The following is a 27,904-nucleotide window of genomic DNA, read 5'->3' as shown; positions in this document are numbered from 1 at the left end:
ACTTCACAATCACAGATTCCACTGGATATCAGAACCATAACATCACCACATGTCTGGCAGCCTCTGGAAAAATCGATTGTACATTCATGAAAAAACAAGAGCAAAAAAGGCAATAACATGTTGGTGTTATTAGAAAGATAGTCTGACGTCTCCGACATCCCTGCTAGGGTCTGGGGACCCCCAGTACCTTTGTATTCGCCGTCCTAGAGGAAGACAGGGCTCCATGACTCTCTCCCTGGAATGCACTGGGGGCAGAGAGGTGGGGGAGTCAGGGCAGCTGACCCCTAAGAGGCAGCTGCCTTGTCTACGCGCACATGCGAAGTATGAGGTGTGGTTTTTTAAACTGTTTCTAAGCTCTTAAAAAGACCCAAAAAAAAAAAAAATCATTTAGAAACACATTAGGAGACAGTGAGCTGCATTTTAGGTTTAATATTATTTTTTGTCATAATCAGTCTTGGTAGGAATGAAAAACAACACGTATCTCAAAGTTTTCTTTTCTAGGATTTTTGGTTGGGGAAAAGGGCTGTTTAAAAATAGCTAAAAATTTTTACGCTCTAATTTAGTCTTTATCAAGTAAAAGTAATAAAGCACCTGATGTAGAATTTGACATTTTCTAGGTACTCAGCAGATGCCTGTTCATCATTCATTCACTTTCCAAATTAAATTTGTTTCCAAAGAAAGTTAAAGAGGGGAGTTGCACACTATTATCAAGAGTTCTAGCAGGAGTTCATAACAATGTACGGCCATGGATTTAAAATGAAATAGAAAAATATGGCCAGGAGAGATCAAATGTGAGACGATATGGCTGACGAGACTGACAGTTAATTAGTGAATTATCTAAGAGATAACAGAATTACTTCTTGGCTGGTATAATTTGGTCATTGAAGCAACCAAAGGAACTCTACATCAAGTTTAGTGGTCAAAGAAATTTAGAAAGCAAAATTTCCTGAGGGTCACAAAACTTTTTCTTGTGACTGTCTTAACGTCCATGCTGGATGAGAAAATAAACCAGAAAATCCTGAAATATGGACACTGGCAGTAGACAGAGATCAGGTGAGTTCATACTGCACTTTTAAAAACGATATAGAGGATAACCTCTAAGAGAAAGTACCTTCTATCAGTGACACGTCTAGTCAGGACGCTCATGACCGATGATTTGAACAACAGGAGATAGCAGAGGGTAAAGCAGTAGGGGGGTCTCCTCATCTCTCCTTCAGGGGCTGCCATGATATATGGGAGGGCGGGGGATTGAAGGGCAAGACTGTGGAGAAACGCCAGCCAGACCACACACATGGCGGGCCATTCTGGGACATGAGTCTACCTCTGATGGGAGCAGAGGAGTGTCACCAGCTGACATAAGCTCCGTGCTCTGAGCTCAGCCGCCTCAGAGACCAGCTGCACAGTGACATCTATCATGTGCACGTTATGGCCTCCGGTTCAGTGGACTATGAATGCAGGGTGGTGTGTGTGGGGGGGTCTTGTTTCCTCTGCAGCTCTCTAGCACCCAGCACCTGGGGAAGCAGGCTTCATGGCACTCCTGGGCGCTGGCCACTGGAGGGCTACAACAGTCTCTGAGCTACAGAGAAGGCTGAACTCAATGACTGGCGGGGGCGACCAAGTGAGAGGAAACCAAAGCTGTGAGGAAGCCGGCAGGGTGCCCGGACAGGTTCCCCCAGAAAGGAAGCCACAAGGCCAGGGCTGTTGGAACGCTCCACTGCGTCCCCTGGGGAGGCGGAGCTCTAGCGGGGAAGGGCTCGCGGACTTCAGCTTTGTTCACAAGCCCCCACCTCACAGTGGTGAGGGTGAGGAATAGACAGTGATTGTAAAGTAGGGCTGGGCCCAGAAGGGTCTACTTTCCTTCCTGGAGGGCCACGCTGGCTGGTCACAAGGAGCCCTGAAGCTGTCCTCCTTTGTCCTCCTTAGCCCCCACCTCCCCGGCACCCGGCTCGCCCACATCTTCCCCTCTGCCCTCTAAGGTCGGAGGTGATGTGCACAGGTGAGTGAGATGTACCTGAGGTCGAGAGATCATCATCCTACTGTGTCAGCCTCTCTCAGATTTTTACTGTCTGACCACTGTCCCACTCATCCCCTAAAATAACAAAGAGGATTTGCAAAACACGTGCCCCTTATCAAAGGCCATATAAACATCGGGGCTTACCATGCCCCACCCATCATTAGGAAAGACAGATAATGTCGGAAATAGACTGTGATGGGTTGAATTTCCCATCTCTCTGACACAGAGAGCTGTAGGTTAGACACGGACCCAAGACCCAATCTGCATGCTGAGAAGTCAGATGACAGGGCCAGACACAGCCAGGCTGGCGAGCTGTTGGTGAGCAACTCCCCACAGGATCATTACAATCACATTCCTGCCTGAACTTGACTTTTCTCATCTGTACAATGGAAATAAGGAAGCGTGACTAGTTTCTTTCTTTGTTTTTTTTAAGTGTTTTTTGGGGGGGTTTTTTTGGTGTTGTTTTTTTTTTAGGACTGATATTTTTTTTTTTTTAAGATTTTATTGGGGAAGGGGAACAGGACTTTATTGGGGAACAGTGTGTACTTCCACTTTTTTCCAAGTCAAGTTGTTGTCCTTTCAGTCTTAGTTGTGGAGGGTGCAGCTCAGCTCCAGGTCCAGTTGCCGTTTCTAGTTGCAGGAGGCGCAGCCTACCATCCCTTCTGGGAGTCGAACCGGCAACCTTGTGGTTGAGAGCCTGCACTCCAATCAACTGAGCCATCTGGAAGCTCAGCAGCAGTTCAGCTCAAGGTGCCATGTTCAATCTTAGTTGCAGGGGGCGGAGCCCATCATCCTTTGCAGGACTCGAGGAGTTGAACTGGCAACCTTGTGGTTGAGAGCCCACTGGCCCATGTGGGAATCGAACCAGCAGCCTTCGGAGTTAGGAGCACGGGGCTCCAACCGCCTGAGCCACCGGGCTAGCCCAGTGACTAGTTTCTTTAGGACTGAAGAGACTGATGATAGCAAACATATGTCTGCGTTGTCTTGTGTGTGTGTCTACACATGTCGGCATGTGTGTCTTGTGTCTGTGTGTATCTTCTATGTGTTTACACGTGCGCCTATGTGTGTGTCTTCCATGTGTATCTACACATGTGTACGTGTCTTCTGTTTGTGTCTAAAGATATGTCTACATGTGTCTTGTGCATCTACTTGTGTGTCTACGTGTGGGTCTATGTGGGTCTATGTGTGTATCTACATGTCTGTCTATGTGTGTATGTGTGTACGTGTACATCTATAAAATAATAGCACAGTATCAAGACAAAGGAGTTCATGGAAGCATTTCACAGTAAGCCGACAGCACACAAGTGCAGGCCGCCACTTTGCTAATATTACCGAAAAGGGGCCTCTGAGATACCTGAAGGAATTAGACTCTTGATATGTGCTGGGTGTTGAAATACTTCTGAAACACTTAAGGCAGATTTGGAAACAAGCCCCTGCTTTTGCTGCGTCAGGCATCAAGCCCGCCTGAGAGGGGAAGGACACAGGAAGACAGTGTGAGGCTGCACCTGGCCTTTCCCTGTGTCCCGAGTCCCTTCTCGGCATGAGCACATGCTGGCTCCTGATGCCGTACAACCTGACTTTCCCCTTCTTTCCCCCAGAAAGGAGAGGAGCCCGGAGGTCAGGCAGACAGCTCCTTAGGGCACACGGTGGCATTTATCTTGTAAGTAAGTCCCTGTTAGTGGGAAGATCCATGAAACGTGCACCCGCCCAGCTCTGTGTGAACTGGCTGAGCTACTTCCTTTCCTCAAGCCTGAGCTTCCACTTCACTGTTGCTAGTGAAACAGTAATAAGGGCTTCACCCACTTGTTAGAGAAACTGAGTGAGAGAATGTCTATGAAAGTACAAATGTTAGCGCTCAGATGGTTCCCATCAGCAACCCACACGCGTCCTGAATGGTGCCTGACAACAACGTAAGCAATGACACCCTTTTAACATCACAGTTAGGGAAGCAGAGAAAAGCAGGTTTAATCCAGATGTTGGGAAAAATCCCTTGAAAAGGAATTAAAATATCAACCACAGTACAAGTTTTCTGATGCTCAATTAATGAAATATATTCAAGCCAGCCAAGGCCAGGTGACGCTTACAATGAAACGGGATCACCAAGACAGCATCGTAAAGCACAGAGGCAACAATAAACAGAGAACATGCAGCATTTTAAGGATTTTGTTTCTGTTTTGAAAACTGTACTTGAAAGACAGAAGTCACTGAGGTTAAAAAGGAAGAAAAAAATCATAGTAGCCACCAAGATTGTAAAAAGTATAACCAAACTTGAACAGTGACACACAAAAGGAATGGGCAAAATGTGGCTCATGAGAAATTACTATTTTCTAAATTATCACGAACTTCTAAACAATGAACAACACTACCTTTAAAAATGTGAAAGTACAGACAATAGTTTAGTGGTTACCAGAGGATAAGGGGGGTGAGGGGTGGGAAACGAGGGTAAGGGGGATCAAATATATGGTGATGGAAGGAGAACTGACTCTGGGTGGTGAACACACAATGGGATTTATAGATGATGTAATACAGAATTGTACACCTGAAATCTATGTAATTTTACTAACAATTGTCACCCCAATAAACTTAAAAAAATATGCAAATAGTTACCATTTACTGAATTATATGTGAGCCCTACAGAGAATGTCTGTGGCACAGGACAGCACCACCATGAGTCACACACCCAAGCAGGACACTCACGCATGCAGCTGCTGCAGACACATGCCCACTCGTCCGTGCCTCCACTGCCAACGCTACTGACCAGGGTGTTCGTGACCCCACGTCCACATCTGGTGCCTTACCTGACCGGTAGCGCTCATCTCGTGACCCTGAGGATCTCCGGCGGTGGTAGCGAGAGGCGGAGGATGGAGTAATGGGCGCCCGGCGCTCTGGTGGCAATGCTTGGTCCACCCCTGGGTTAAGGAAAATGGCAAAGTGAGGTGAGGCTTTACTTGGCAGCTGGAGTTAAGCTACTTTGTGGGGCAAATCACCTGGCAGAATGTAGTTCTGACTCACTGAGCCCACAGCCCAGGACAGCTCGCCCAGAGTGGGCATGGGGGCAGGGCGTCAGGGAAGATGAGCAGGAGAGGGACATGCATCCTGGCAGGGCAGACCCATGCTCGATGCCACAGAAACAGCACAGGCTCCTGCGTGTCACAAATGTCTAAGTGTCCTGGGAAGAGGCACTAAGCCCTAAGCAGCCACGGAAACCACTGGGGTTTAAATGAAACGATGGGACCCAAAGCTCAGAACCACGTTATGATCTTCTTTATCTAATAAACATATATAAAGCGTTAAAAATACCTGAGAAAAATGAAACTACATTTATCCACAGTAACTTTAAAATAAATCCCATAGTTTAACAATATAAGTCGGTCAGCACAAACTTTGTTCATTCAAAATTTCTAACTCTCTGGAATCTTACCATGTCTGAAGCTCAACAATCGAACACACCGTATTTCTATATGGCATTGACAAGTTTACAACACAGGTTTTAAAAAGAAAGGAATCTGACAAAAGGAGAATGGCTTCAACAGGTCACTAGGAGCTGGCCATTAAAGGAACTAAAATATTACTGTGCACATTCAACCATTGATTTTCATCTGACCTCCCTGGAAATGGAATGCGAGGTAGCTTAACGGCACTTCTCACAGGAAAAGGCTGCCAGTCCAATATGCGACTCCAAAGTCACCCCAGGAGGGCCTGGAGGGTCTTTCTTGTGGTCAACCCTGAGCACCTAACTGAATGCTGCAGCTGGAATGGGTGTCTTCTTGGCAACGCTGCCACACAAATGGTCAGTAAAACCTGTAATTAGAGCTCAGAGTTCAGCACTGCTGAGGTCTCACCCTCACACTGTGAGGAAGAGCTAGAAGCCATAGGCGACCAGAGTGTCTGTGACAAACACAGGCTGAGAGGCTCCTGGGGACATGAGCTATCCCGAGGGAGGACAGTAACTGTCCAGAATCACGTGAAGCCGGGGGACAAAAATTAACTCTGCTCAGGTGACATGGCTCCTTTCCCACTAGGGGGTCGAGCCCCAACTGGCTGCACAGCCCACAGACACTGCAAGGAAAAGCTCCAGGACGGCGTCGTGCCCTTGAGATGACCTGTGACCCTGGGCCTCAGTTTCCCACCTTTAGACAGAACTGATAGGAACAGCCACCACTTGATCACGCTGGTGTAACCACTTTATGTTTGTGTTGCACTTAGTAACGTAATCATATGAGGCAACTGCTGGGGCTTCTGTCACCTCACAGATGAGGAAACAGGCCCAGAACCGGGATTACAACGCAAGTCAGCACCATTCTCATTCACTCGGAACTCCCTTTCTTTTGTGATGGGTGTCCCCTCCCTGCACTTCCATGTACCCTGTTGTCACTTAGAGTGCTCTGGTGGCCTCAGTGTCCTGTCCCCAGGAGGCCTGGTCCCCGAGGCGGAGGCTGTGTCCTGCCCGGTGACATACACTGGTGCAATACCATGTTTCCCCGCAAATAAGACCTAGCCAGACGATCAGCTCTAATGCGTCTTTTAGAGCAAAAATTAATATACTGGGTCTTATATTATAGTAAAACAAGACCGGGTGCATGGCAGCTGTGTTACATGGACAAAAGCGAGCTGGTACCTCGAAGCTGCAAAGAAGTGTTTTTGAGACCTTACACAGAACCATTCATTCACCAGCAATCTTATAAGATGGAAACTGCTACAACTTCAGGTTGTTGCCCAGGATGTAGTCAAAGCAGGTGACAGCTGCCACCTGGCACAAGTGCATCCACCAGACCCTCACTGGGAGACGGGCAACATGAGGTGACATGGCTCCTATCGTCTCCCCCCGCCGCGCTGCACCTGGCCCACAGGATGGGCCCAGGGGACATTTCTGAACCAGTAAACGACACGGTCAAAGCCATGCAGGGGCTGGAACGCTTCAATCTGAATATGATGTCGGTGACGTGTTTGCTTTTCTCTAGAACTGCAAAGCGACTGGGAAAATGCTCCGTATCTGAGGACGAGAACCAAGGTGCATACAATGAAGAGGACACGAGAGCACAGCACAGGGTGGCTAAGTCACAGCCACCTTCCGTGAGCTGCCACTTCCCGGGTGGCCACCTCCCATAAGTCTCTCTTCCCACCCTCCACTTTATCCTCAAGGTCAGAAGGCCTAGTGCTGGGCCTGCCTGGGACCTCAGACAGAGGCCACCTCCTGCCCCCACCCGCCCCCAGGACCCCACAGTCTGTCCCCATTCTGACCAGCAGGGCTCACCCAGTCCAAGTACTACATCCTGGTGGCAGAAAACAGAGCTCAGACTCCCCCCCCACCCCCCAAACCTCACCACCCCTGCCCAGCCACATCTGCCACTCGAGCCCCAGGGGCCCAGCAATCAGAGGTAGTCGCTGTCTGTCATTCTGTCCTGCTCTTCACCTTCAGATGTGAAACCTCATTCAAGTCCAAAGGGAGAGACAGGGCAGAGAAACTGGCCATTTCTATCAGACCTTCAATTACTTACTTCTATCATGTGACACAGAGGAGCCCCAAAGACAATTCCCACCAAAGACAATTCCTAACGACGTAGCTGGGCCCTGAAACAGCCACATGGTCACTTCACTAATTATGGGAAATCAGACACTGGAAGTCACTTGACCCCCCCAGTGTCCTAAGGACATGGGGACAGTGCCGAGCACAGGTCAGACCTGCAGCACAGACATGAGGCTATTTTACAAAGAGAAATTCAGAGCATGAGGGACCTGGAAATTCAGGTTCCTGGCACCGTTTTAAGGAAGTTGTGGGGTAGGTGGGGGACGACGTCAACGAGAATGCGTGTGGGACTCTTTTAACACTAGGAGTTCTGTTCTTACGAACTGTGAAACTGGACGCACTGCGCGGGCTCTGAGTCCAGGCCCACCCGCTGTGGGTCACGCGGGAGCGCCTCCAGTCAAGCCTCTCCTGCTTGTCCCCCTGCGTCCGGCATCCATTGGGCCCCCACGGGTCCTGGGCTGTAGAACTTGGTGAAGCCACCAAGGATTTTCCTTCATTTCAATTCCGTGCAAAGCACTTCTGAGTCCTGTGCCCCGACCGCAGTCCACATCAGCACTGACTCCCATGCAGGCGCCATTGCGGAATCTGCCAGAAGCAGACAGGACGGCTGCTGAGTGTGTGGGTCAGACAACTACATCTGCTGGTCCTGGCTCAGGTGGCGACCCCATGAAGTACACAGACATTTTGTCGCAGGTAAGGTCGACCCCACGTGTACTGGCCTGAGTCTTCATTACTGGTTTCTAGCTCCTCCTTCATCGTCATAAATTCTCGCTGTACATCAGTACAAATTTGCTAAGCGTTTCCTATTAAAATATTTCAGTTTGATTAGGGACTCATGACGGGAATGCAGAAAAGACACGGAGCTTGAGGGACTTTGACAGGCAGCTCGGGACGCCGGTCTTCCCTTGTCAGAAGGCAGTGAGGGCACGTGGTCGGCAGCGGCACATCAGGTTGGGCACTCTCATTGCTCCTCATGGACAAGAGCCACATCGGAAGCCATTCTGACAGTCCATGGTGACGCCTGACGACCCCCATGGCCAACTCTGCCAAAACTCCAGGGGCCTCACGTAGAGCAGCCAGGCTGTGGACCCCAGAACCACTGACATCTGGGGGAGGAACCTGAGCTTTAAAGGGCACGGCGCAGGGGTGGGGCAAGACACTCCCGTAGGAGTCCAGGAGCTGAAGCAAGGCCAGGCCCCCTGTGTGAGCCTCCAACAGGAGCAGACGTGCGCACAGAAAGTCACCCTGACCAGGGGGCCCTCCTTGGAGGCCAGCCCCGTGGACCCCGCAGCCGATTCCCAGGGGACAGAAGGACAGAGACAGACTTGCTCTCCGGTGACCCGAGACACAGCCCTGAGAGCCTCACAACCAGTGGCCATGGCAAACCCTCGTAACTGAGCCCAAGCCGTGGCTATGCAAGAGAAACCAAGTGGCTCAAGGGAGGCTGGGTCTGCACAACCGCCGAGGAGCATGCTGGCCGGTGGTACAGAAGCCACATCTGCATGCACGCTGGGAGGAACACACGTGATGTCCGCAAAGGTTCACGCCTGGGGGAACGCTGGGGTTCCCCTGCTTCTTGTCACGGCCTGTCCTGAGAGCAGCAAACACGCGCTGGAAAATATTCACATGATGCTGATGCTCCTGAAGAGGGTGCATTTGAATTTCTTTTTACAAGTTTTGTCAGATTTACAGATTAATGAAAGATGATTTTGAAGGACGCACTACACAGCCAAAAGCAGCAAGGGAATAAGCACTGAGTAAGTGTTTGTGAATACATCTTCTCCTTGACCATAATTTCCAGTGCACTCTTTGTGATCCTTTCCTTCATTAAATATGTAATTTTCACTTTTCTTTGTAGCTTCTGGGACACTTTTGCTCGCGTAGATTTACGCAAGAATTCAACACTACACTGACTGAAGACAGTGTATCTTTCAGGGGAAACCAAGTCACACCACATATTCTGTGACAGTCACTCACTTCTGAGCAGGGACAAAAATCAGGAAACGTGCCCCAAGCATCTTCTCGGGGACCTGTGACTCAAGCCATTGGTTTCTGCTGATCGCACCAAGCTGCTCTAACTCACAACAGTGTGTCCCAAACAAACACCTGAGAAATATTTCTAGAATGCTTTCTGGAGAAGTCTTAGAACTTTCTGATAAATAAAAATAACGTAAAAACAAAAAGTTCCCTCAAAACACAAATCCCTGATAAGAAAGTGTGAGGCAGGATAAGAGCGGCTGAAAAAGAACAAAGGTGTTTTGCACAAACACCCTCTACCAAAAGAATTACTTCTGAGCCCGAGCTGGTCAAGAAGGAATTCTCGGTCTAAAAGCAAATGTTCGCCTCACTGCTTCACAGAGACCAGGTTTCGTAAGAGAAGCCGGTCTCGCTGCAATGCCTCAGAAATACAGGTTAGCAGTAACAGTGTGCAACTCACTGCACTGCCTTCCCAGCAGGAAGGGATGGCTCATGGAGGCGACAGAGCAGCGCCCCCAAGCAAGTCCCTCGTCCTCATTTCACCAGGTGCGTGGGGCTTTAACTGTGAAAAGGGCCTCACAGCTAACGCCCAACTCTGTCACCCACTCACCAACCCTCCGTTCTTCCTGCAAGGACACTCATTGTACCCGTCAGCACGTGACCTAGGGGACCAACAGAAGCCACACAGGGCAGCCAGGCTGGGAACCTCTTCTGAAATCCTGGGGCCCAGCTGTAACATTGTAGCTTGCCTATAATTTGTGGATGACACTCAAAACAGTGCCCTTCAGGGGGCGGCTGGATTCCCACATAGGACAGTGAGCTGTGCCCTCCACAACTGAATTGAAGACAACGAGCTGCCGCTGAGCTGCCGGAGGGCAGCTGGCTGGCTCAGTTGGTTAGAGTGCGAGCTCTCAACAACAAGGTTGCCAGTTCAATTCCTACAAGGGATGGTGAGCTGTGCCCCCCCCTCCCCCGGCAGCTAAGATTGAAAACGGCGACTGGACTTGGAGCTGAGCTGCACCCTCCACAACTAGACTGAAGGACAACGACTTGGAGCTGATGGGCCCTGGAGAAACACACTGTTCTCCAATATATCCTATTCAAATTTATTAAAAAATAAAAACAAACAAACCAAGAAACAGTGCCCTTCATTTGAGGTAAAACCCTGAAGATAAGCCTAAAACTTACAAATGCTTATTTTCTTATTCTACTAAAGTGCACTAAACTCACCTTTGGGGGCTTCTCCTATTCAAAGCATTATCCACTCACATAATTGTGACCTCTGAAGAGGGTCCCTGCCTCTGAGAATACCTTTGCGAGTAACTGGTTTGTTTTTCTCTCAAACCATCACTGCCCTCTGGAGACAGGCCTTCAATGGGCGCAGCTCTCAGCCCCCCGCCCACTTCTGAGGTCAGGACCTGCTCGTTCCAACTTCATCGCACTCTGTGGTTACAACACAAAGGTCAGTGGAAGACCAACCATTTCAGAGAGAATTTTAGGACTTGTCATGCATTCTTCTTTCTCTAGAGTTTTGGATACGGTGCCCCAACTGTGAAAACAGAATTGTAAAAATGATGTATTCTATTCTAATATTAACAGAAAACACTCAGAACTGGCCCTGAGCCAGCGAGACGGGGGTGGTTCCGGGGTCTGAGGCAGCTCTGTGACGGCTCATTGGGAGAGCGGGGCTCTGACACAGGACCCTGAGGGCCTCCAGAGCTAAGCCCTGCAGTCCTGTCTGGAAGGATGGCTGGCCATTTCCAACGGGTCCCTGCTGCGGAGTCTTTCTCAGGAAAGTGCGCTCACCGAAACGAAAGTAAAACAGAGGCCGGTTTCCCACGGTGCTGGCCACACGCTCCCTGCCGGTGGCTTCTCGGATGTCACACACCGCGATGTGGCTGCAGTGTGGCGGTCTCCTCGGGGCGCCTTCACTGTGCGGCAGTCTACACCGGGCCACGGCAGCTCCATTCGCTGCTGTAACAAGTTGAAAAAAAACTAATTAATTCAAACTTTAGTTTTTTTTAAATTTGTTACAGCGCTGAGCAGGGCTGCTGACCCCATGCAGAACAGCACAAAGGACACCAAAGGGACCACACGACACGGGGCCGCCCTGAGCACCCAGCCAACATGGTCAAGCCCACTTTGGCACCAAGGCCCAGCCTTGTTCTGGGCACTGCTTCTGTTTCACTCTTGTTTGGAAAGGCAGAGGTGGAAATCCAACACTGTCAAGAGCCTCCGGTCAGCCCGCCAGCCTTCCTCCAAGGCATGGAGGGGCCGCCTGCCAAAAGGGATTCACAGTGAAGGGCCGTGAGGACCACGCTCACCACACAGTCCTGCCAGAGGATGAGAGGAAACGGGGAGACCAGCGCCCAACCTTCTGCCCACTTGCTCCTAAAGCCTTTCACACGTGGGTGCCAGCCCACCAAAACACTGATTTATTTTTAATTCACCCAATTACAACAGAGCTTCTTCCTTTTGTAAGCCAGACAACAGGAAGTTAGCTTATACTACCAGTCTGTCTTTAGATTAACTCTCTTAAGAATCAAGGAAAAACAAAGCACACACACAATGTCAAAACAAAATGATAAACACAGCAGATATGCAACAACACAAATCAAGTTTCCTGGGATGTGAGCCTCTGGAAGTGCTCCCTGCCAGCTAGCAGAGCACTGTTAGACAAGTCACAGCCTGGCAAGCAGGAGGGCAGAACTGGGGGTCTGTGTGCTCTGTGCATCTGCAGACTTAAACCTTCTCTAGCAGAAGCATCTGAGCAGCTTTAGAAATTGTTTCAGCAGTGAAAACAGTGTTCAGGCAGCACCTTCAACACTTACGTTGCTATGCTTCCTCCTCAAGTATAGCATCGCCTGTGTTCATCGTAAGCCACCCCCAAAGCCTAGCAATATTCAAGGCAACCCTCAAACTGAGCTGAGCTGTGAGAACTCCAGCCTGGCATCGTTCTCTGCTTCTGGAAATGCATGGAACCTGGCTCCAGTGCAAAAAGACCACAAACCTGGACACGTGAAAACGTTGGAGGGAAACAGACTCTGCTTTGGGGGAGAATCCAATGCGTTTTACAGTCACATTTCAAAGTACAACCAAGCTTTACAATTTCATAACCAAGGCAGGATATTGTATCATTTTCTAGATTTGCCCTAACCCTGAATGACACCAACAAAAACCTTGGATTAATTTAAACCATAAGCAATAACAGCAATAATTTTAACTCACTATACCAAAAGTCATGTTTAAATCATAAATGCTGTCATATTTATTATAGTATTTTGATGTAATCAACGCCATTATTGCCCTCTATAGTATAATACCTATTAAATCTATCAGGCGCACTTATAGAAAATCCTATGTGCCTGGTATATTCAGAGGAGTACGTGTGGCCAGTGCCAAATCAGGAGCAGGGTCTTCATTGGACCAGGGACCAATGAAGGACTTGTGATAAAATGTTCTATTGCATGTTGCAGGTAATACTTGAAATCAGATAATTCATGCTGGCAGCAAGGTTGACATACTTGGAGGCTGGGGCAGGTAGGCTCCAATCAATTTCGACCTCTTCTTTTCATATCCTTTCTGTGTGATGTCACCTGTAAGACAAGGAAAGGAGGCGTCAGAAGCGTCCCCACAGGCAGAGCTGATCACTCATGGAGTCTGAGAAGACATACGGTTACAACGTAGAAAGAAAGCACTTTGCATTGTTCATCGTGACCTCCTCTCCTGCCTACACAAACATACATCATCGTTTACGTTGCATGAAAACACTTTACTAAGTACATGTTTGTCCCCAGCCCACCTCAGACGTTTCAGCTCTGATAGGGCCCAGAATTCGGCTCTCACAAGCTTGTTCACACCTGCTGGAGCAGAGACCCCATGTGCATGGCTCTTAAAAACTCAATTAACCAGGGGTCACACGGGCACCCACACTGGTGACAGCTGCCCAAACCATTACTGATTGGCACCTTTTGCCATTAGCGAGGTTTTCCTAACCAGGCATGTCGGTCCAAGGACTTTAAACTGCTAGTGACTTAGACCAAATTAAACACTAAATAAAGCAAAGCTAATTTTAACGGGACACATAGAAACCCAAAACGTGAGAAAGGTGCTTATCGATAAAACACAAGTCAAGTGTTAAAGCCAGAGGTTCACACACACGGGCAGAAGACAGAACCCCTGCTACCCCCGCTGACGATCGTCCTCAGTGCCGAGTCCCAGGACAAAATCATCTCTGACACACAACAGCCCCTCCCAATTACGAGCGCTAATGCACATAATATACCGATTTTACCCCTGAAGTTCTTAGAACCTGCTGTTTTTTTCCTAATATTCTGACCAAACATCATTCCCAGAATAGCCAAATACTTAAGTTTGAATAAAAACACAGCAAACAAATGAAACGTTGTAAGTGACACACTGACTGGCAAACGTGCTTTGCCCAGGGTGTACGCTCAGCGTGCTCAGCCCATGAAGCGCGCCCGGCGTCTGCAGCCTGACACGGACTCACACTCACTGCAGAGTCCTGCCCACCCCACGAAATGCACAACTCGCTCTGAAACACAGCGCTGGAAGCCATAGAAATGCAGAGTGCATCCTGCTGGCGGCTGGCGAGCACTTCTGATGCCAAACGGCCAACGTGAAGCACACAGCTCCCCAGGCCGGCTGTGCGCCCCGAGCACCCACGTGTGAGTGCACGCTCTGGAACAACCCTGTGACTGCGCAGGACAAGGGAGCAAACACATGGGGACGCTGGCTGGGAGGTGACTCTCACACCTTACCCCCAACTTCTCTCCATACGACCACTCATCCTGTCTCTTCGCAACAAAGAGGGGCACATCTGCCCGTCACCCCACCCCCCCCGCAGCCCCCCCACACCCGGCTGTGCCTCCTGGGGTGTGCCTCCCCATCAGCCCTTGGAAACGACAAAACCACTGCGGCAGCCAGTTCCCATGGTAACTGTACTCCCACTTCAGCCACTCTGGGTCATGCTCACGCTTCTGCAGATTCAAAGCCGGTCTGTCCCCAGAGCCGAGGGCCTGGAACAGGAGCATGTGAGCGAGGCACGTGGTGGGGCGTCATCAGCACACACGTGGGCCCAGAGGCTCCCTGCGCACTGGGGACACACCTGTTTACCTGTACCCGCCCCCCGCCAGTCCCCCCGAGCGCTCCATGCTGCTTCCCTCACAGGGTTTACACAGTTTCACCACCAACTCTCAACCCTGGCAAACCAGACCCATTTCAGCCTGTTCACACCCCAAACTCAGCTTGAGTTTTAAACTCTCTCAGACGAACACGAAGTATCATGAGGGTGAGGGAGGCCCCTTACATCTCAGTGTCACCCAACTCACAGGGACTTTGAGCTCTGAAGTCTGCCTCTGGGAAACTCCAACTGCTAAAACCTGGGTGTAAGGGGAAATAAGCACTTTCCCCACACAACCAAGGCCCCCTGAGGGCCCTGTGCTACGCGTCCTGAACAATCACTCCTAATCCTTGCTACCGATTTTATAGGTAAGACAGTGAGGCACAAATAGCACTTAGGCTTTTCACTCAGCGCCCCAGATCTAAAAAGAAAACAAAGCCTGTCCCTGTGCAGAGCTTCCCCGTTGAAAGCACACCCAGAACCACTCCGGCCCATACCGCCGGGCCCATTCCACCCACCTCATCTCGGGACCACCTCACACACACTGCCTGCTATTCTCCCCAGACACAGCCCAGCTCAGCGACACCGAGTGTCTGGGCTCCTGGTGGTGGCCTCCCCGTGAGGCCCCGCTTGCTGCCTACGTACACGTGGCTTATCCTCAAAACTAGGTCGTGACAACTTCATGGGTCAGTGTCCTCCAAGCCGAGTCCCGGCCCTGCTGTTTCGCAAGAAGGACTGCATGTTGATGGGTCTAAGTCACAGAGGCAAGCAGTAGGCACGAGTGTCACAGAGTGACTTCAGTCAGTAAATGACTGGACAGAGCTGCATTCGTAATCAGAGCAAACACGGGTGACTGTTCACTCCTTAGTGACCATGAGGGAAAGCGTAGAGGTGACAGTCAGTAATGCTTCTGCTCTCCACGTGTGTAAGACAACAGCTCGACTTGTTCACTACCCAGACGGGTCCTGTGACAAGTGACCAGGTTTGCTCAGGAGCCCTGCGCATCAGGCCTAAGAATGCCTTGGCCAGACCATCTTTCCCATGGAGACAGTCAGGTGTTTTTATCTCTGGAACCACATCAGACCTGGTGGACAGCAGTCCCCCACACAAATCTCACAGGAGCCAACAAAAGCAAACGGTGTGTTCTTTATTCTGAGGTACCCATGAGGTTCTCGTGCTAATACAATAATAAAGACAGATAAGCTACAGTAGATGATAAGCAAATAATATGGATGACTGATTGATGGAATTGATCATTGACAGATGACAGCTGTAGATAAGTGACAGGTAAATGATGGCAGATACACACAGCCGGAACACTTCCTGGGCTGTCGTGGGCTGACCTGAAGTCAGGGCCATGGTATCACCATGGCAACATGGTGCCTCTCCTCCGCTTGTGTCACTTCCAGCTGAAGGAGCGACTGGCTATACCTGCTCTCTCCTGCTCACCTTGGGTCTGTCGCAAGCACAGTCCCCCAGGTAAAACTTTGTAAATTCAAGGCAGGAAGGCAACAAGCAAGCCCACTGCTGCAGTCCCATCTCTAAGCAAAGTCTTATTTAACCCCTGTCACCGCCCCCTCCCAGGACTACCCCATGTGCACAGCAGGTTAACGAGCCTTCGCTCAACCCGGCAGCTAGAAGGTGACCATGATGAGATGCGCCGCCCACCTCCGTGGCTGCGTCCCCACAGTTCTGCTCCTTGAAAGATCTAAGGTTCCAAGACGCGAAGCACAGGGTCCCCACCACATAACATTTCACAGAGCTTGAGTGCTCCAGTTGCTCATTCACTCCCTTTTCATTTTAGAAATAAGAACGTATAACAGAAAACACAAAAGTGGTTGGCAACCTCAGGGAGTGGAAAATAAGTGATCTTCTGAAACACTTCCCACTTATGAAAAATGTGATAAAAGTGTGATTTGTGTTACCTTCAAAGAAGTTACATAAAACTTTAAATTTGGACAGTAGAATCGAGTTGCTGTGAGTTCTGTTACAAAGAAACGACAGTTACAGACCAGTCATAGATTTAAATGAAAATGCAATGAGTAGATGGTGGAAACACACAGAGACGGCAGAGATCACCCCTCTTTCCCTCCCTCAAAGGAATTCTTTTTCCTACTTAAACTGTAGCCAGAATTTCAGAGTGAAGTGTGAGGCTCAGAAACAAGAAGGGAAAACAGAAGCAGGGGTGAAGGTGACACTGCATCGCAGCCTCATTCTGGGAAACAGGCCAGGATGGTTTGTGCAGCCACCAGCCTGAGTCTGTCTGTGGTCTCAGGGAGAGAGTGTGCCCCATGGTAACATGCGAGCCACGGCCACGTCACGGCAGTTCCAAGGAAACGGGGTCCATTCTGGTGTCAGGAGATCATTATTTAATGCTGGAACAAGTGCTGCATGTAACAAGGCAGCCATTGCCATGTTTGGAGTTTTGTGGCCGGCAGGAACCTTCCTGGCGCTTCACTCATACGCCAATGGTTTTCTAAGGCTGACAGGCCTCTCACCCCAATGCAGGAGGCATAGTTGTCAGCCCTGTGATGTCCAGGCAAGTAGTCACCTGTCCTAGGGCCTGGGAGCAGGCAGACCCGGACCTTGCCTCCCCCAAACACAGGTGGCTGACTTCTCAGGTCTCACTTTTCTCTTGATAAAGTACTGGTAACACAGCTATCACCTTCTACTGCAACTAGAAAGATAACACACACAGAGCGAAGTGTCTCAGGAAGCACTCATGCTGGCCTGTTTATTATAAGTTCAAAAGTGTGACGGACACTAAGGGACGCCAGGGGCAGTTCCTGTCCTTGAGTTGCGTAGGATGACATGTGGGGCAGCCTCGCTTGTGCGCCAGCAAGCCGTGCACAGTAAGAAGCCAGAGGGGACTCTGCGATGGCCCCTCCAGGGAGGCAAGGCCAAGAAGGGCTCCAGAAGAGTCGCAGATCTAGAGGGAATCATCGTCTGCTTCTCCTGCATCCTGTCAGCCTCACTGTCACGCCAGCAGCAGCCCACCCCCACGCCCCCAAGGCACCCAGCCGGGGACTGACAGGCGTGAAGCGGGCTGCTAGGGCCTGGGGAAGGCTGCCCAGCAGATCCCCACCTGGCCCGCTTGTGACGACGTGACGTCACTACAGTCATGCTTCCTTCTGTGCTGCTTAAGTCACCGCACCTTAGTTTGTCATGTTTCCAATGGGAAAGTTAGAAACTTAAGTCCCATAGGATGTTTTCAAGAAGGAAAACAGGATAAACATAAAAGTGGCACGAGGATTATAAAGTCACCGAGGCTTATCCTGAACTCAGTACGAAGGGGAACAATTCTCAGAACTACAGGTTGTTTATGTCAATGACCAGAAAGTTCCTTTCAGCATTTACTTAATGGCCCGACCAGAAAGAAAAACACGTATTTTCAATATGCCACGCGTCACAGTCATAGCTCTAGACTAGGGGTGTCCAAACTGCGGCCCATGGGCCAACTGCAGTCCGCAATCCATTGTTAATTGGCCCACAGCAAATTCCAAAAATACATTTAGTTTACTTAAATAAACAAGGTGAGGCAATACATACTTCACCTCAAGTGAATGGCCCGGCTGTTCGTGTATTTTACTGCATATGGCCCTTGGTAAAAAACGTTGAAAAAAGTTTAGACACTCCTGTTCTAGACAGTACGGTCCTGGATGTTTCAACTTTTCATTGTTTTTGTTAAAAACTCATCATACGTCGCTGGTGGCTTTTTCTTTGGAGTGTCCAGAGCTGCAGCTGTCAGAGGGCTTAGCAGGAATGGCCTGGCTGGGGCCCCCATGGCTGCTGCTGGTGGAGGAGACCAGTATAGGGCCCTGGGGCCCCAGCTGCCCTGAGGAATTCAAACACGAGAGTCCCAAGAGAGCTTTTTAAGCTTTCAGAATGCTGGCGAGAGTGCGTGTAGTGACAGGCTTGTGAGTTTGAGGCTGAATCCGTTGTCCCTTCCCAGGGTCCCGACACGATCAGGACCAGCGGTGGTGCCCTCGTGCTTCCAGGCACACACGTCAGTGGCTGTCACCTCCTCAGGCAGCGCACGCAGCCATCTTCCTGACAAGCTTGGCCGCTGTTCTTTGAGGCCAGAATATGAAGCAAACGCAGGAAACAAACCTGCAGGAATTGTCATCTCGATCACTGAAGTGACATTTGGATGAACCACATAAAACTACCATGAGCTCTCAAAACAAAGTAGAAAATGTGTTCGACTGAACAAAAATGATGCAGTAAAGCTTTGGATCTGAAAAGAAAAGTCTCAAGTCCATAATCTAAGCTACTACTTTAAAAAATAGAGAAAGAAAAGTAAAATAAACCCAAAGCAAGTGAAAGGGAATAATAAAGAGCAGAAATCAAGGACATTTAAAACAGAAAAAAAAAGACAAAAATCATTCAAACCAAAACCCTACACAGAAAATCCCATGGGAAACACAAAATTAACTGCTAGCTCTAACAACTGACTCTAGCAAGGTTACAGCATACAAAGTCAAAACAAATCACATTAATATATTCCAGCAATGAATATTTGGGACTAAAATTTTTTAAAAAGACATCATTTAAAGTAGGTACATAGAAAAAAAAACCGAAACATTTTGGCATAAATCTAACAAAACACACAAACATGTCTAGGCCCCTGAAAACTACAAAACACTGACAGAAGAAATCAGAGAATACCCATATACATTAAGAGACATGTGCATACGTGTAACAAGAACAACATAACAAAGAGGTCAAGTCTCTGGAAATTATAGATTTAACACAATTCTGATTAAAATGCTAGCAGGATTTTTTTTATAGCAATAGACAAGCTAATTCTAAAAGTTAAATGGAAAGTCAAAGGAACTAGAATAGCAAAAGAAATGTGATATTTGAAAATAAGGTGGGAGGAATCACCTGCCTGTTTTTAAGATTTACCACAAAGTGACAACAGTCAAAGCAGTGTGGCTCTGGTGAAGGTGGAGATGAACGGGGCCCAGAAACAACGCCACAAATGTGCGCAACGTGTGAAATAGAGAAAAGACAGTCTTCTCAACATAGGAACTGGTCACCTATTTGCAAAAAATCTACAACCAGAAAACCTCAACATAAAACTTGTAGAAGAAAACAAAACACAGGATAAAATCCTCATGAGTTTGGGTTAGACGAAGAATTCATAGACATGATTACTGAAAACGTGAACCATTAAAAAAAATAACAATAAAGTGGACTTGATAAAAATTTAAAAACTGTTCCATGAAAAGGCACTCTTAAAAAACTAAGCTGGTGCCTGGGAAAAAGTATTTTCAAACCACGTACCTGACAAAGGACAACCTTCCGATTAAAAAACGGGCACAGACTTGAACAGACACTTCAACAAAGTAGATAAACAGCTTGCAAATAAGCACAATAAAATTCACGGCCCTGGACACCAAAAAGAGAGTCAATGTCACTAGATGCTAATTTTAAAAACAAAATGAAACTGCTGTGAGGGAGAAACGGAAGTGGCATCATGGGCCACCAGGCACAGCTGGCAGGGCCCACGGGAGGGTTGCTTGCCGCCTTCACTCAGGGCCAGTGTCCCCACCAGTGCCTGTAGGAAGGATGGCTTACACCAGGGTAAGAGAGAAAAGACTACTTCTGCGCAATTCAGGACCATTTCTCCAGTTCCTACCCAGCAGTCAAACTGAAAACGGGGCTACCTTTGGAAACCAGGTTGCATTTTAACACTTTCTACCCCACGAAGAATCTGTCTGCTCTTCCCGCTCCGGTTTTCATAGTCACGTCACCCGGGAACTGCAGCCCGTCACAGGCTTGCAGTCAGAACCTGTTCTGGGGACTGTCCCTATCCTCCCAGTCACTGAGAGTTCCAGCCCAAGGAAACGGCAGTCCCATAGCGGCTGCTTCACCCAAGAACTGGTTTAACCATGTGGACGAGACACAGTGCCCAGGAAGCCCCGGCCTTGACCCCAACACCGGCCTGGGCAGCAGAGAGCATCGCCCAATGTCCTCAGGCCACGAGCACAGATCCGCTCAGAAGCTCCATGCAAAGTCAGGGCCGCAGCGAGCAGCCGTGGGACAGGGGCTGAGGTCAGGCGGCTCGTTGCTCCCACCCCCGAGGGGACGGTCCTGAGGTCCCCAGACAGAGCAGCAGCTCCGGGCCGAGCCACCTCGAGATCCTGGCTGCCACCTCCATCACCCGTATCCCGTTACGACGGAGGTGGTGATGGATGAATAAGAAAAGGAAAACACCCTGAAAACTGTGATTTAAGTTACGAGTAATGGAGTGAGTTTTTTCCTGGTATTTTGTGTTCTCTCACTTTGCAACTAAACAATTTACTATTTCTTCTTTTAAAAGACAGCTTATAGTTATCTGAGTAACAGAACATGACAGCTAATTCTGTTACTTTCATCTTATAAGAAACAAATCAAAATTACTAGGTATCACACCTTACACTAGTGTTGTCCCTTTTTGTGCATGGCAAACCCTTGCTGTCCCACACAGAACTTGCTCCAAATTAAACTCAACAAGACAGGTGATATGTCTAAATTCCTGTTCTTAACACAAGGAGTCACTTTTATACAGTGAGACCTCAGTCAACGTCCTCGGTCGGTTCCAGAAACTCGCTTTAAACGAAACAACATAAGGAAGCCCAGTTTCCCCCAGGCTAACTGACATGAACACAAGTCCCCACGACATACATTTAAGGAGAGCTGCCCATATATTTAAGGAGACGAATAAAAATAAGTAAGATCGTCATTTCCCACCTGCTCCTCCCAGTACAAGGTCAAGGGTGCCGGAGCCTTTATCGGGGGCTCAGGGTGCAGATGGGACCCACCCTGGACAGGAAGGGACGCCCGTCCTCCGCAGGGCCGCTCACACCCACACTCACTAGACAGGGACAATGCAGACACCTGTTCACCTCACGCGCACGTCTATGGGACGTGGGAGGACCCCAGGGTCCCCACAGAAAACCCACACAGACTCCCCACACAGTGGCCCCAGACGGGAAGCAATTCTTATCATGAAACCAGGTTGACTGAAACGACATCATTCAGGGGCATGCTATGTATTTCTTTCTGAGCTCGTGTGAACAATTGGTGTTTTCTTTCATTCGTTCATTTGTTCGTTTGTTCACCAGACATTTCACAGGCTCTGCAGGGAGCACGGTCCATCCTGGGTTCTGGTGGGACAAGCACATGTGCTTCTCCTGGCGTAGGACAGACTCGTGGTGAACAGGGGATGGCCATGTGGTCAGGGGTGCTGAGGGGCGACACCAGTCACAAACCTTTGCAGGAAATGCATAACGGTGGCTGCCTTGTACATGAGGGCTTCGGATACCCCGTCAGTTTCTTCACATCTGAAGAGTGTGGAGCAGACACAGGAGCCCTGGAAGTCCTGGAGACGCTGCTGAGGGGACAGGCTGAGCCTCTGGAGGTGGCTCTGTCCCATGTGGGTGACAGGGCCTGTTTCTCAGCCCCTGCCCTCCAGGACCCCTCACCCCAGCCCCCACTTCTCTGCAGCAGCCCCGGTGAGAAGGCGTCACCCCCATCCCTGCTGGGCACTGTGACAGCAGTACGTGTGGGCAGACGCTTTGTCACATGACGCAGACCCCACGAGGACCTCGGCCTGTCCTCTGCCCGCTCCACATGAAGCGTGAGTCAACTTTAATATAACAAATACTGACAGGACATGTCCTGCCCGAGGAAAAGCAGGAGCTGGGAAGCCCACAGAGGTCAGAGGTGGTGCCTGTTACAGGGATCGTGTCCACGCGATGACTTGGCAGCACAGATGTGGTGGGCACCTGGCTACGAGTGCTGCCTTTCCCACAGCTCCCCACGGACACGTCAGTGCCCTGCCCACACTCGTCACCGTGGGAAGTACCTGGAAGCCAACTCACGCGCCCCACTCACTGGGGCACTGTTGCAGGGAGCGCCATGGACGCACCAGCCAGTACCCCAGCCTCCTTTACCCACCACGCAGGCTTTCGGCACCGAGCTAACAACCAACAACGCGTAAGATTTATAAAAAGCAGACATGCTCAGGAAGTCACAGAGAAGCGTATCTCCTGCCATGTCTAGGCACAGTGGACTCTTAAGAAGTTTGCTCTTAAAATTAATGGAAGTTTAAAATCCAGGAGGCAGGGTACTGTTTGTCTATGCATGTCTCTCTGTTCACGTGTGTGTGCATGTATGTTTGTCTGTGTACCTATGTGTCTGTGCATGCTTGTATGCATGCGTGGATGTGCAAGTGTCTATGCATGTCTGTGTGTTTGCATGTGTCTGTGCATGTGTGTCTAGGCATGTCTATGCATGCAGTGAAATTAAAAACCTTTTTAAAAAGTGATTCTCTTTGGATCGTGTATATTTATCAACCTTTTGGCATCTTACAGAAGACACTAATAAAATACAGTAACCATTTTTAAATCCTCTAATGAAACATCTGTTACAAACTCAGTCCCATGGGAAAGCCAGGCTGAGTGACACTTCCGCAATCTGGCTACAATGCCCGGGAGCCAGGAACTCCATGAGAAAAGGGGAGAGCAGTGAACATTTTAACTCACACTTTTAAAGTACTAAAATACCTCATTAACCCTGACCATAATGATTATCGTGCAAAACACAGGCGATGGGGGAGAACGGCGCTGGTCCTGCATGCGCCCCACAGAAAAGTAAGAAGGGAAAAGCATGGCACTCACTTTAACTCCCGGCCACACCTCCCGGCAGGGCGTGTGCGCACATGCACACACACAGCTGCTCTAAGTATGACCAAATGTTGAGCGTATGTAAGGACCAGGGAAGGCTGGCTGGGACCGCTGTGCCACAACAAACAGGGTAGAAGACAGGAAAGTGAGCCAGCTCCCCAGGGACACCCCCGTTTCTATGATGGGCAGGAATAACAGGGCCACGGGCCGCGTCAGCGGAAGGAGGGTTCAGCTTGTCTCGTTCACCCTGAGTGACGCATACACAACCCCAGAGAACCCACCAATGCTGACGAAACACATCATCTCATCAGTCCAACCAGAGTAGGAGAGTGGGTATTTCATGCCCTTCAGTACAAGTTACCTCCATCCACAGGCTCCCTAACTCCGATGTCTCTGGACGTGTCCAGAGGGTTTGACACACAGACTCCCTCCCACTTAAGGACACTGAGCGGTCAGTGTCCCCAACTGCTGGCACTCCACCGTCATGAGAATGTCAGGACGGCCAGCACAGTCCCAAGCGTCCTTCCCGTCTTTGTCCACTACAGCTCCACAACCTCCTTGGGGGACAGTCTCTGCTAACATCTGTCCACCAAGCCCCTAGGAGCCGAGCCAGACCGCCGGGGGCCACGCCACCTACTATCCAGGGCTCTCCAACCGCAGCTTCTTCCAGGTTCTCGCTCGAAGGCATCTGCCTCCCCTCCTAGTTGCAAGGCCCCAGGACTCTAACCCTCTGGGCACTGCTGCTGCTCAGTCACTAGCATTTTCTTTCCTGATGATGTGTCTTCCATGCCCTCGGGCCCAGAGGCCTTGCTCCCAGCAGCCATCCAGGTGAAGATGGCTGTGTAACACCAGCTGTCACGTATGGCACATCCAGTCCACCGGACCTGGTCCTCAGGAGTCTGAGCGTCGGAATGGCAGGCGGCTGCTTGCCAAGAGTTTCCTCCAGTTGTGGAGGTGGAAGAGGGAAACCACGGGCCTGCAGAGACCTCATTTCTGTAGCTAAGCAACCCCAGTGGAGTGGTGACAAAAAGCTAACTGGACTTTTTAACGTCTTCTTTCTCTACAGACACGATGCAATTTAATTTTTTTGCGTCCACATTTTCAACAGTTCCCAGTGAGCATATACTAATTTGCATATACACATACTAACTAGCATATACATATGCAAATACTAATTTCCAAAAAAGACCAGTTGTTCCATCCTTTTACCATTTACCACTATCACCATTAAGAATTATCCCCAAAGAATCAAGATTATCTCTTTCTCACATTTACAAATTGACAGTCACGCAGTTAAATATCATCTAATGGAAAGGAAGGTTTCATTTCAGGTTTCTAATCTGAAAAAAAAAAAAAGAATTGATTTCTGGCAACAAGATAAACATTAATTACATAACTATGCAAAATGCCTCAGGAAAATTTAATGAATAATGTAATCCAATTAGTTCTTTAAAGTGTTATAAACACAGCTGTTTTGACAGTAATTTGTCCATAATTAAAACGATCACAAAACCTTAAAAATTTTTGATACTGAAAGAATAACCATAAATGGATAAAAAGTGCTGAACAGAAGGGTTAACACTTGGGGTAATTCTTGGCTGATAATTTTTAATACATGCACAGTTGTTACTTATTCTGCTGAAGTGTCCTTCTCTGCTCCAATGCTGATTTCCATCCGTCAGCTGACGTCTGCTATGCAAAGGCAGCCTCAAAAGGTGGGGAGGGCGAAGAATAAGGCTCAGAAAGCCAGGGCATCCTCCTGGCGCACATGCAGCACTTCTGTCCTCTGGCTCCTGGACGACAGGGTTCAGTCGCCTCTCCGCACAGCGGCCAACAGTCACCACCAACACAGGACACACCGGGGCTGACACCCAGACACACAGGACTGATTAATGGGCCCCCTGCAGAGTTCGGCCATGAAAGCTATGACACGGGGTCCACGGATGCTCAAAATTGGATGATCTGATTCAGGGGCCAGGGTGCCTGTAAGGTGACAACTTCCACTTCTGAGTGCAAAGAAAACTGGGCGGTTTTCCACCCTCAGTGGACTGAGGTCTGAGCCCCTGGCCATCTGGGGACCCCTGTAACAGGGGCGGCATGAAGGCCAGGCCCTGAGGGTCATGGTGGCTTCCCGGGACTCCTGGTCACTTCAGCAGGAGTACAGGAAATGTCCCCAGCTCTGTAATCTGACCCCTTTCCTGGAATCAGCGAGGGCGTCGTTTATTCTGCCCAGTTTGGCGACAACTCAACAGGTGGAGGAATTTTTTAACATCAGACTCTCTGTGAGTGAAAGTGACAGGCAGAACTCCGTGGCTGTGCCTTGTCCCTATTAAAATCAGTGGCATGTCCCCAGGTTGACAGCCAGTCATGCTTTGGCTTCAAGTGCATTTCTCCAAGGATGCAGGCATGGGGTGGCGAGCAGAGTGTCACCATCACCGCACGCCGTGGAAGGGAAAAGCACGTGTTGTTGAGTGACACAGGCAGGACACGCTGGATACTGCACGCCCCATGCGCGTCACACTGCCAGATCCAGCGCCACCCTCAGCTTCCTGCTTGACCCCTAACACCAGCAGCTCATGGGCGGACTAACCTCAGGTCTGAGTGAGCTCGAGCTCCAGTGACAAGAGGGACAGGACCAGGAGGGGGGCCATCGCCAACCAGGACAGGAGGAAACAGAAGTGTGCCCACTGGCCCATGGGGACCTGTTACTGGAAAGGCCCCCAAGCGGGGACACCGTGGGTCACGCATGCAGAGGCAGTGTCCTCAACGTGCTCTACACAGACATGGAGCCACGCTCACTCCCACACTGCAGGGTGTGGGGTGGGGTGCTGACATGGGGCCTCCTCAGGGCACCAACGAGCCTTGTGTCACAAGACGGGGACCTGGGTCATCTGAACCGTGCACCAATCCTGTGTCCAAACCAGTACAGACCCTGCTCTGCAGGGCTCCTGGCCCAAGGCTCTCGTCACCTGCACAGAGAGCAGTCCAGCCGCTCCAGAGCCGCCATTAGAAACGACTCACCCGAACCATACACTTTTCTCCCCTGGGGGCTTCCAAATGCAGATTCAAGAGTGGGGGGCCCTCCGCCCTCTCACAGGCGCGCAGCTCTCTAGGCCACAGCTTGGTGCCGAGTCCCGTCCTGCTCCCTCCTCCCCAGCACCCTGTCCACGGACACATCCCCACCTTGCTACCACTCTCCCTGGGACACCGCGTGCCTGCTGTATCGTCAACTCGAATCTCACCAACCAAGGCAGATGTCTGCCACAAGACAAAAATCCCACTACCTCACCTGTGACACGTCCCACTTCAGAGATGCCAAACGAGAGAACAAAAGGAGACGGTTGGGCGGCCTGGCATCTCTGAACCTTTTCTCCGTGAAGCTGCCTCGCACCACACCAACCCACGCCCCTTCTCACGGCCCTCGCCCCGTCCACACTCCTGTCACACCAGGTCTGCACTCATGAGCACAGTTACCTGCTTACAGTACACGCCCGAGAAAGGGCGTGACAAGTCTTGTTGGTGACATGACAAAAATGATTCATTATACCCGGATTGTGAGCAACAAAAGCGACAAAGCGACAGGTGACACCTGAAGGGTCCTGAATGCCCATAGCACTGCCCACCAGAGCTGGAGCAGAGTCAGCACTGCAAGCAGGTTTATCACTAGCAGAGAGGGCGCCCTCTTTGGGATTGACAGCTTACAAACATGCCCCGTGACACGGAACTCATCCCAAGGCACTCCTGCTTGTGCTGATATAAAAGGTCCCCGTACTGACGACCAGCATCCATCTCACCGAGGCTTCTGGAGAGCCAGCCAGCGTGTCCTGGACACACGGGTGACATTGTGCTACTTCCACGTCCCACATGAAATCCATGCTTCAGGCAACATGGAAACATGCCTGACCCTCTCTGACCACAATCTGGGGGTGGGGGAGGGGGCTTCACACGCCAAGGGAAACACCAGGGTCCCCCTTCCTCTCTAACGGGGGGCAGACACGCCGGCTCCCAAACCAGGTCACCTGGAAACTCTGATTCATAACGAATTGGCCTAAATTCCCTGTTCTCCCCACACACAGTAAAACATCTGGCTCCCTCCAAGCAAGCAGCAGTTCTATTAGAGAACAAAAGAAGGTCCGCTATAGAGCAGCCCACTCAAAGGTCATCTAAAGCTATTTTGTTATTTCTCCCATATCAATGGTCATTTTCCTGGAAAACCCACAAGGAGCTGTATGCCCGGGTTCTGCACATGCAGCTGGTGGGGAGTTTTCAAGCTGCTTCCTCGTCTGCTTTCCCAGTGACAGGTAGAGCCCACCACTGTCCCTCGCAGCGAAAGTCTTCTGACCTAGCCCCTGCAGTGGTCACTTGCCCGTTCACCCAGACCCATGCTGACCAGCACTGCACATTCTTGTGGCCATAGACCCAGCCTTCCCACAGCCTCCTGGGTCCTGGCCCGACACGGAGGACGGCATTCCAGGGCCGCTGCTGTGTGGAGACCACAGCAGCATGACGGCCAGCACACTGCAGTGAGAGCCAGGCCTGCACGATGGCATGGAGCCGCTACACCCGAA

At 50.0% G+C, this 27,904-nt stretch overlaps 1 protein-coding gene across 1 annotated transcript in view; it reads right to left on the bottom strand.

Moving 5' to 3' along the window:
• Positions 1–27,904, bottom strand: part of DIP2C (disco interacting protein 2 homolog C) — a 341,516-nt gene that overhangs the window by 158,738 nt on the left and 154,874 nt on the right. Inside the window, exons 2-3 of the mRNA XM_074324849.1 lie at positions 13,043–13,114; positions 4,813–4,923 (exon numbers count right to left, since the gene is read on the bottom strand). Coding sequence (XP_074180950.1) covers positions 4,813–4,923; positions 13,043–13,114 — 183 coding nt within the window. The remainder of the gene's footprint in view (positions 1–4,812; positions 4,924–13,042; positions 13,115–27,904) is intronic.

The sequence above is a fragment of the Rhinolophus sinicus genome, linkage group LG02 (genome assembly GCF_036562045.2).
Source record: "Rhinolophus sinicus isolate RSC01 linkage group LG02, ASM3656204v1, whole genome shotgun sequence".
Lineage (NCBI taxonomy): Eukaryota > Metazoa > Chordata > Mammalia > Chiroptera > Rhinolophidae > Rhinolophus > Rhinolophus sinicus.
Note: the sequence above shows the minus strand (reverse complement) of the source record. Positions and strands in the feature narration are given on the sequence as shown.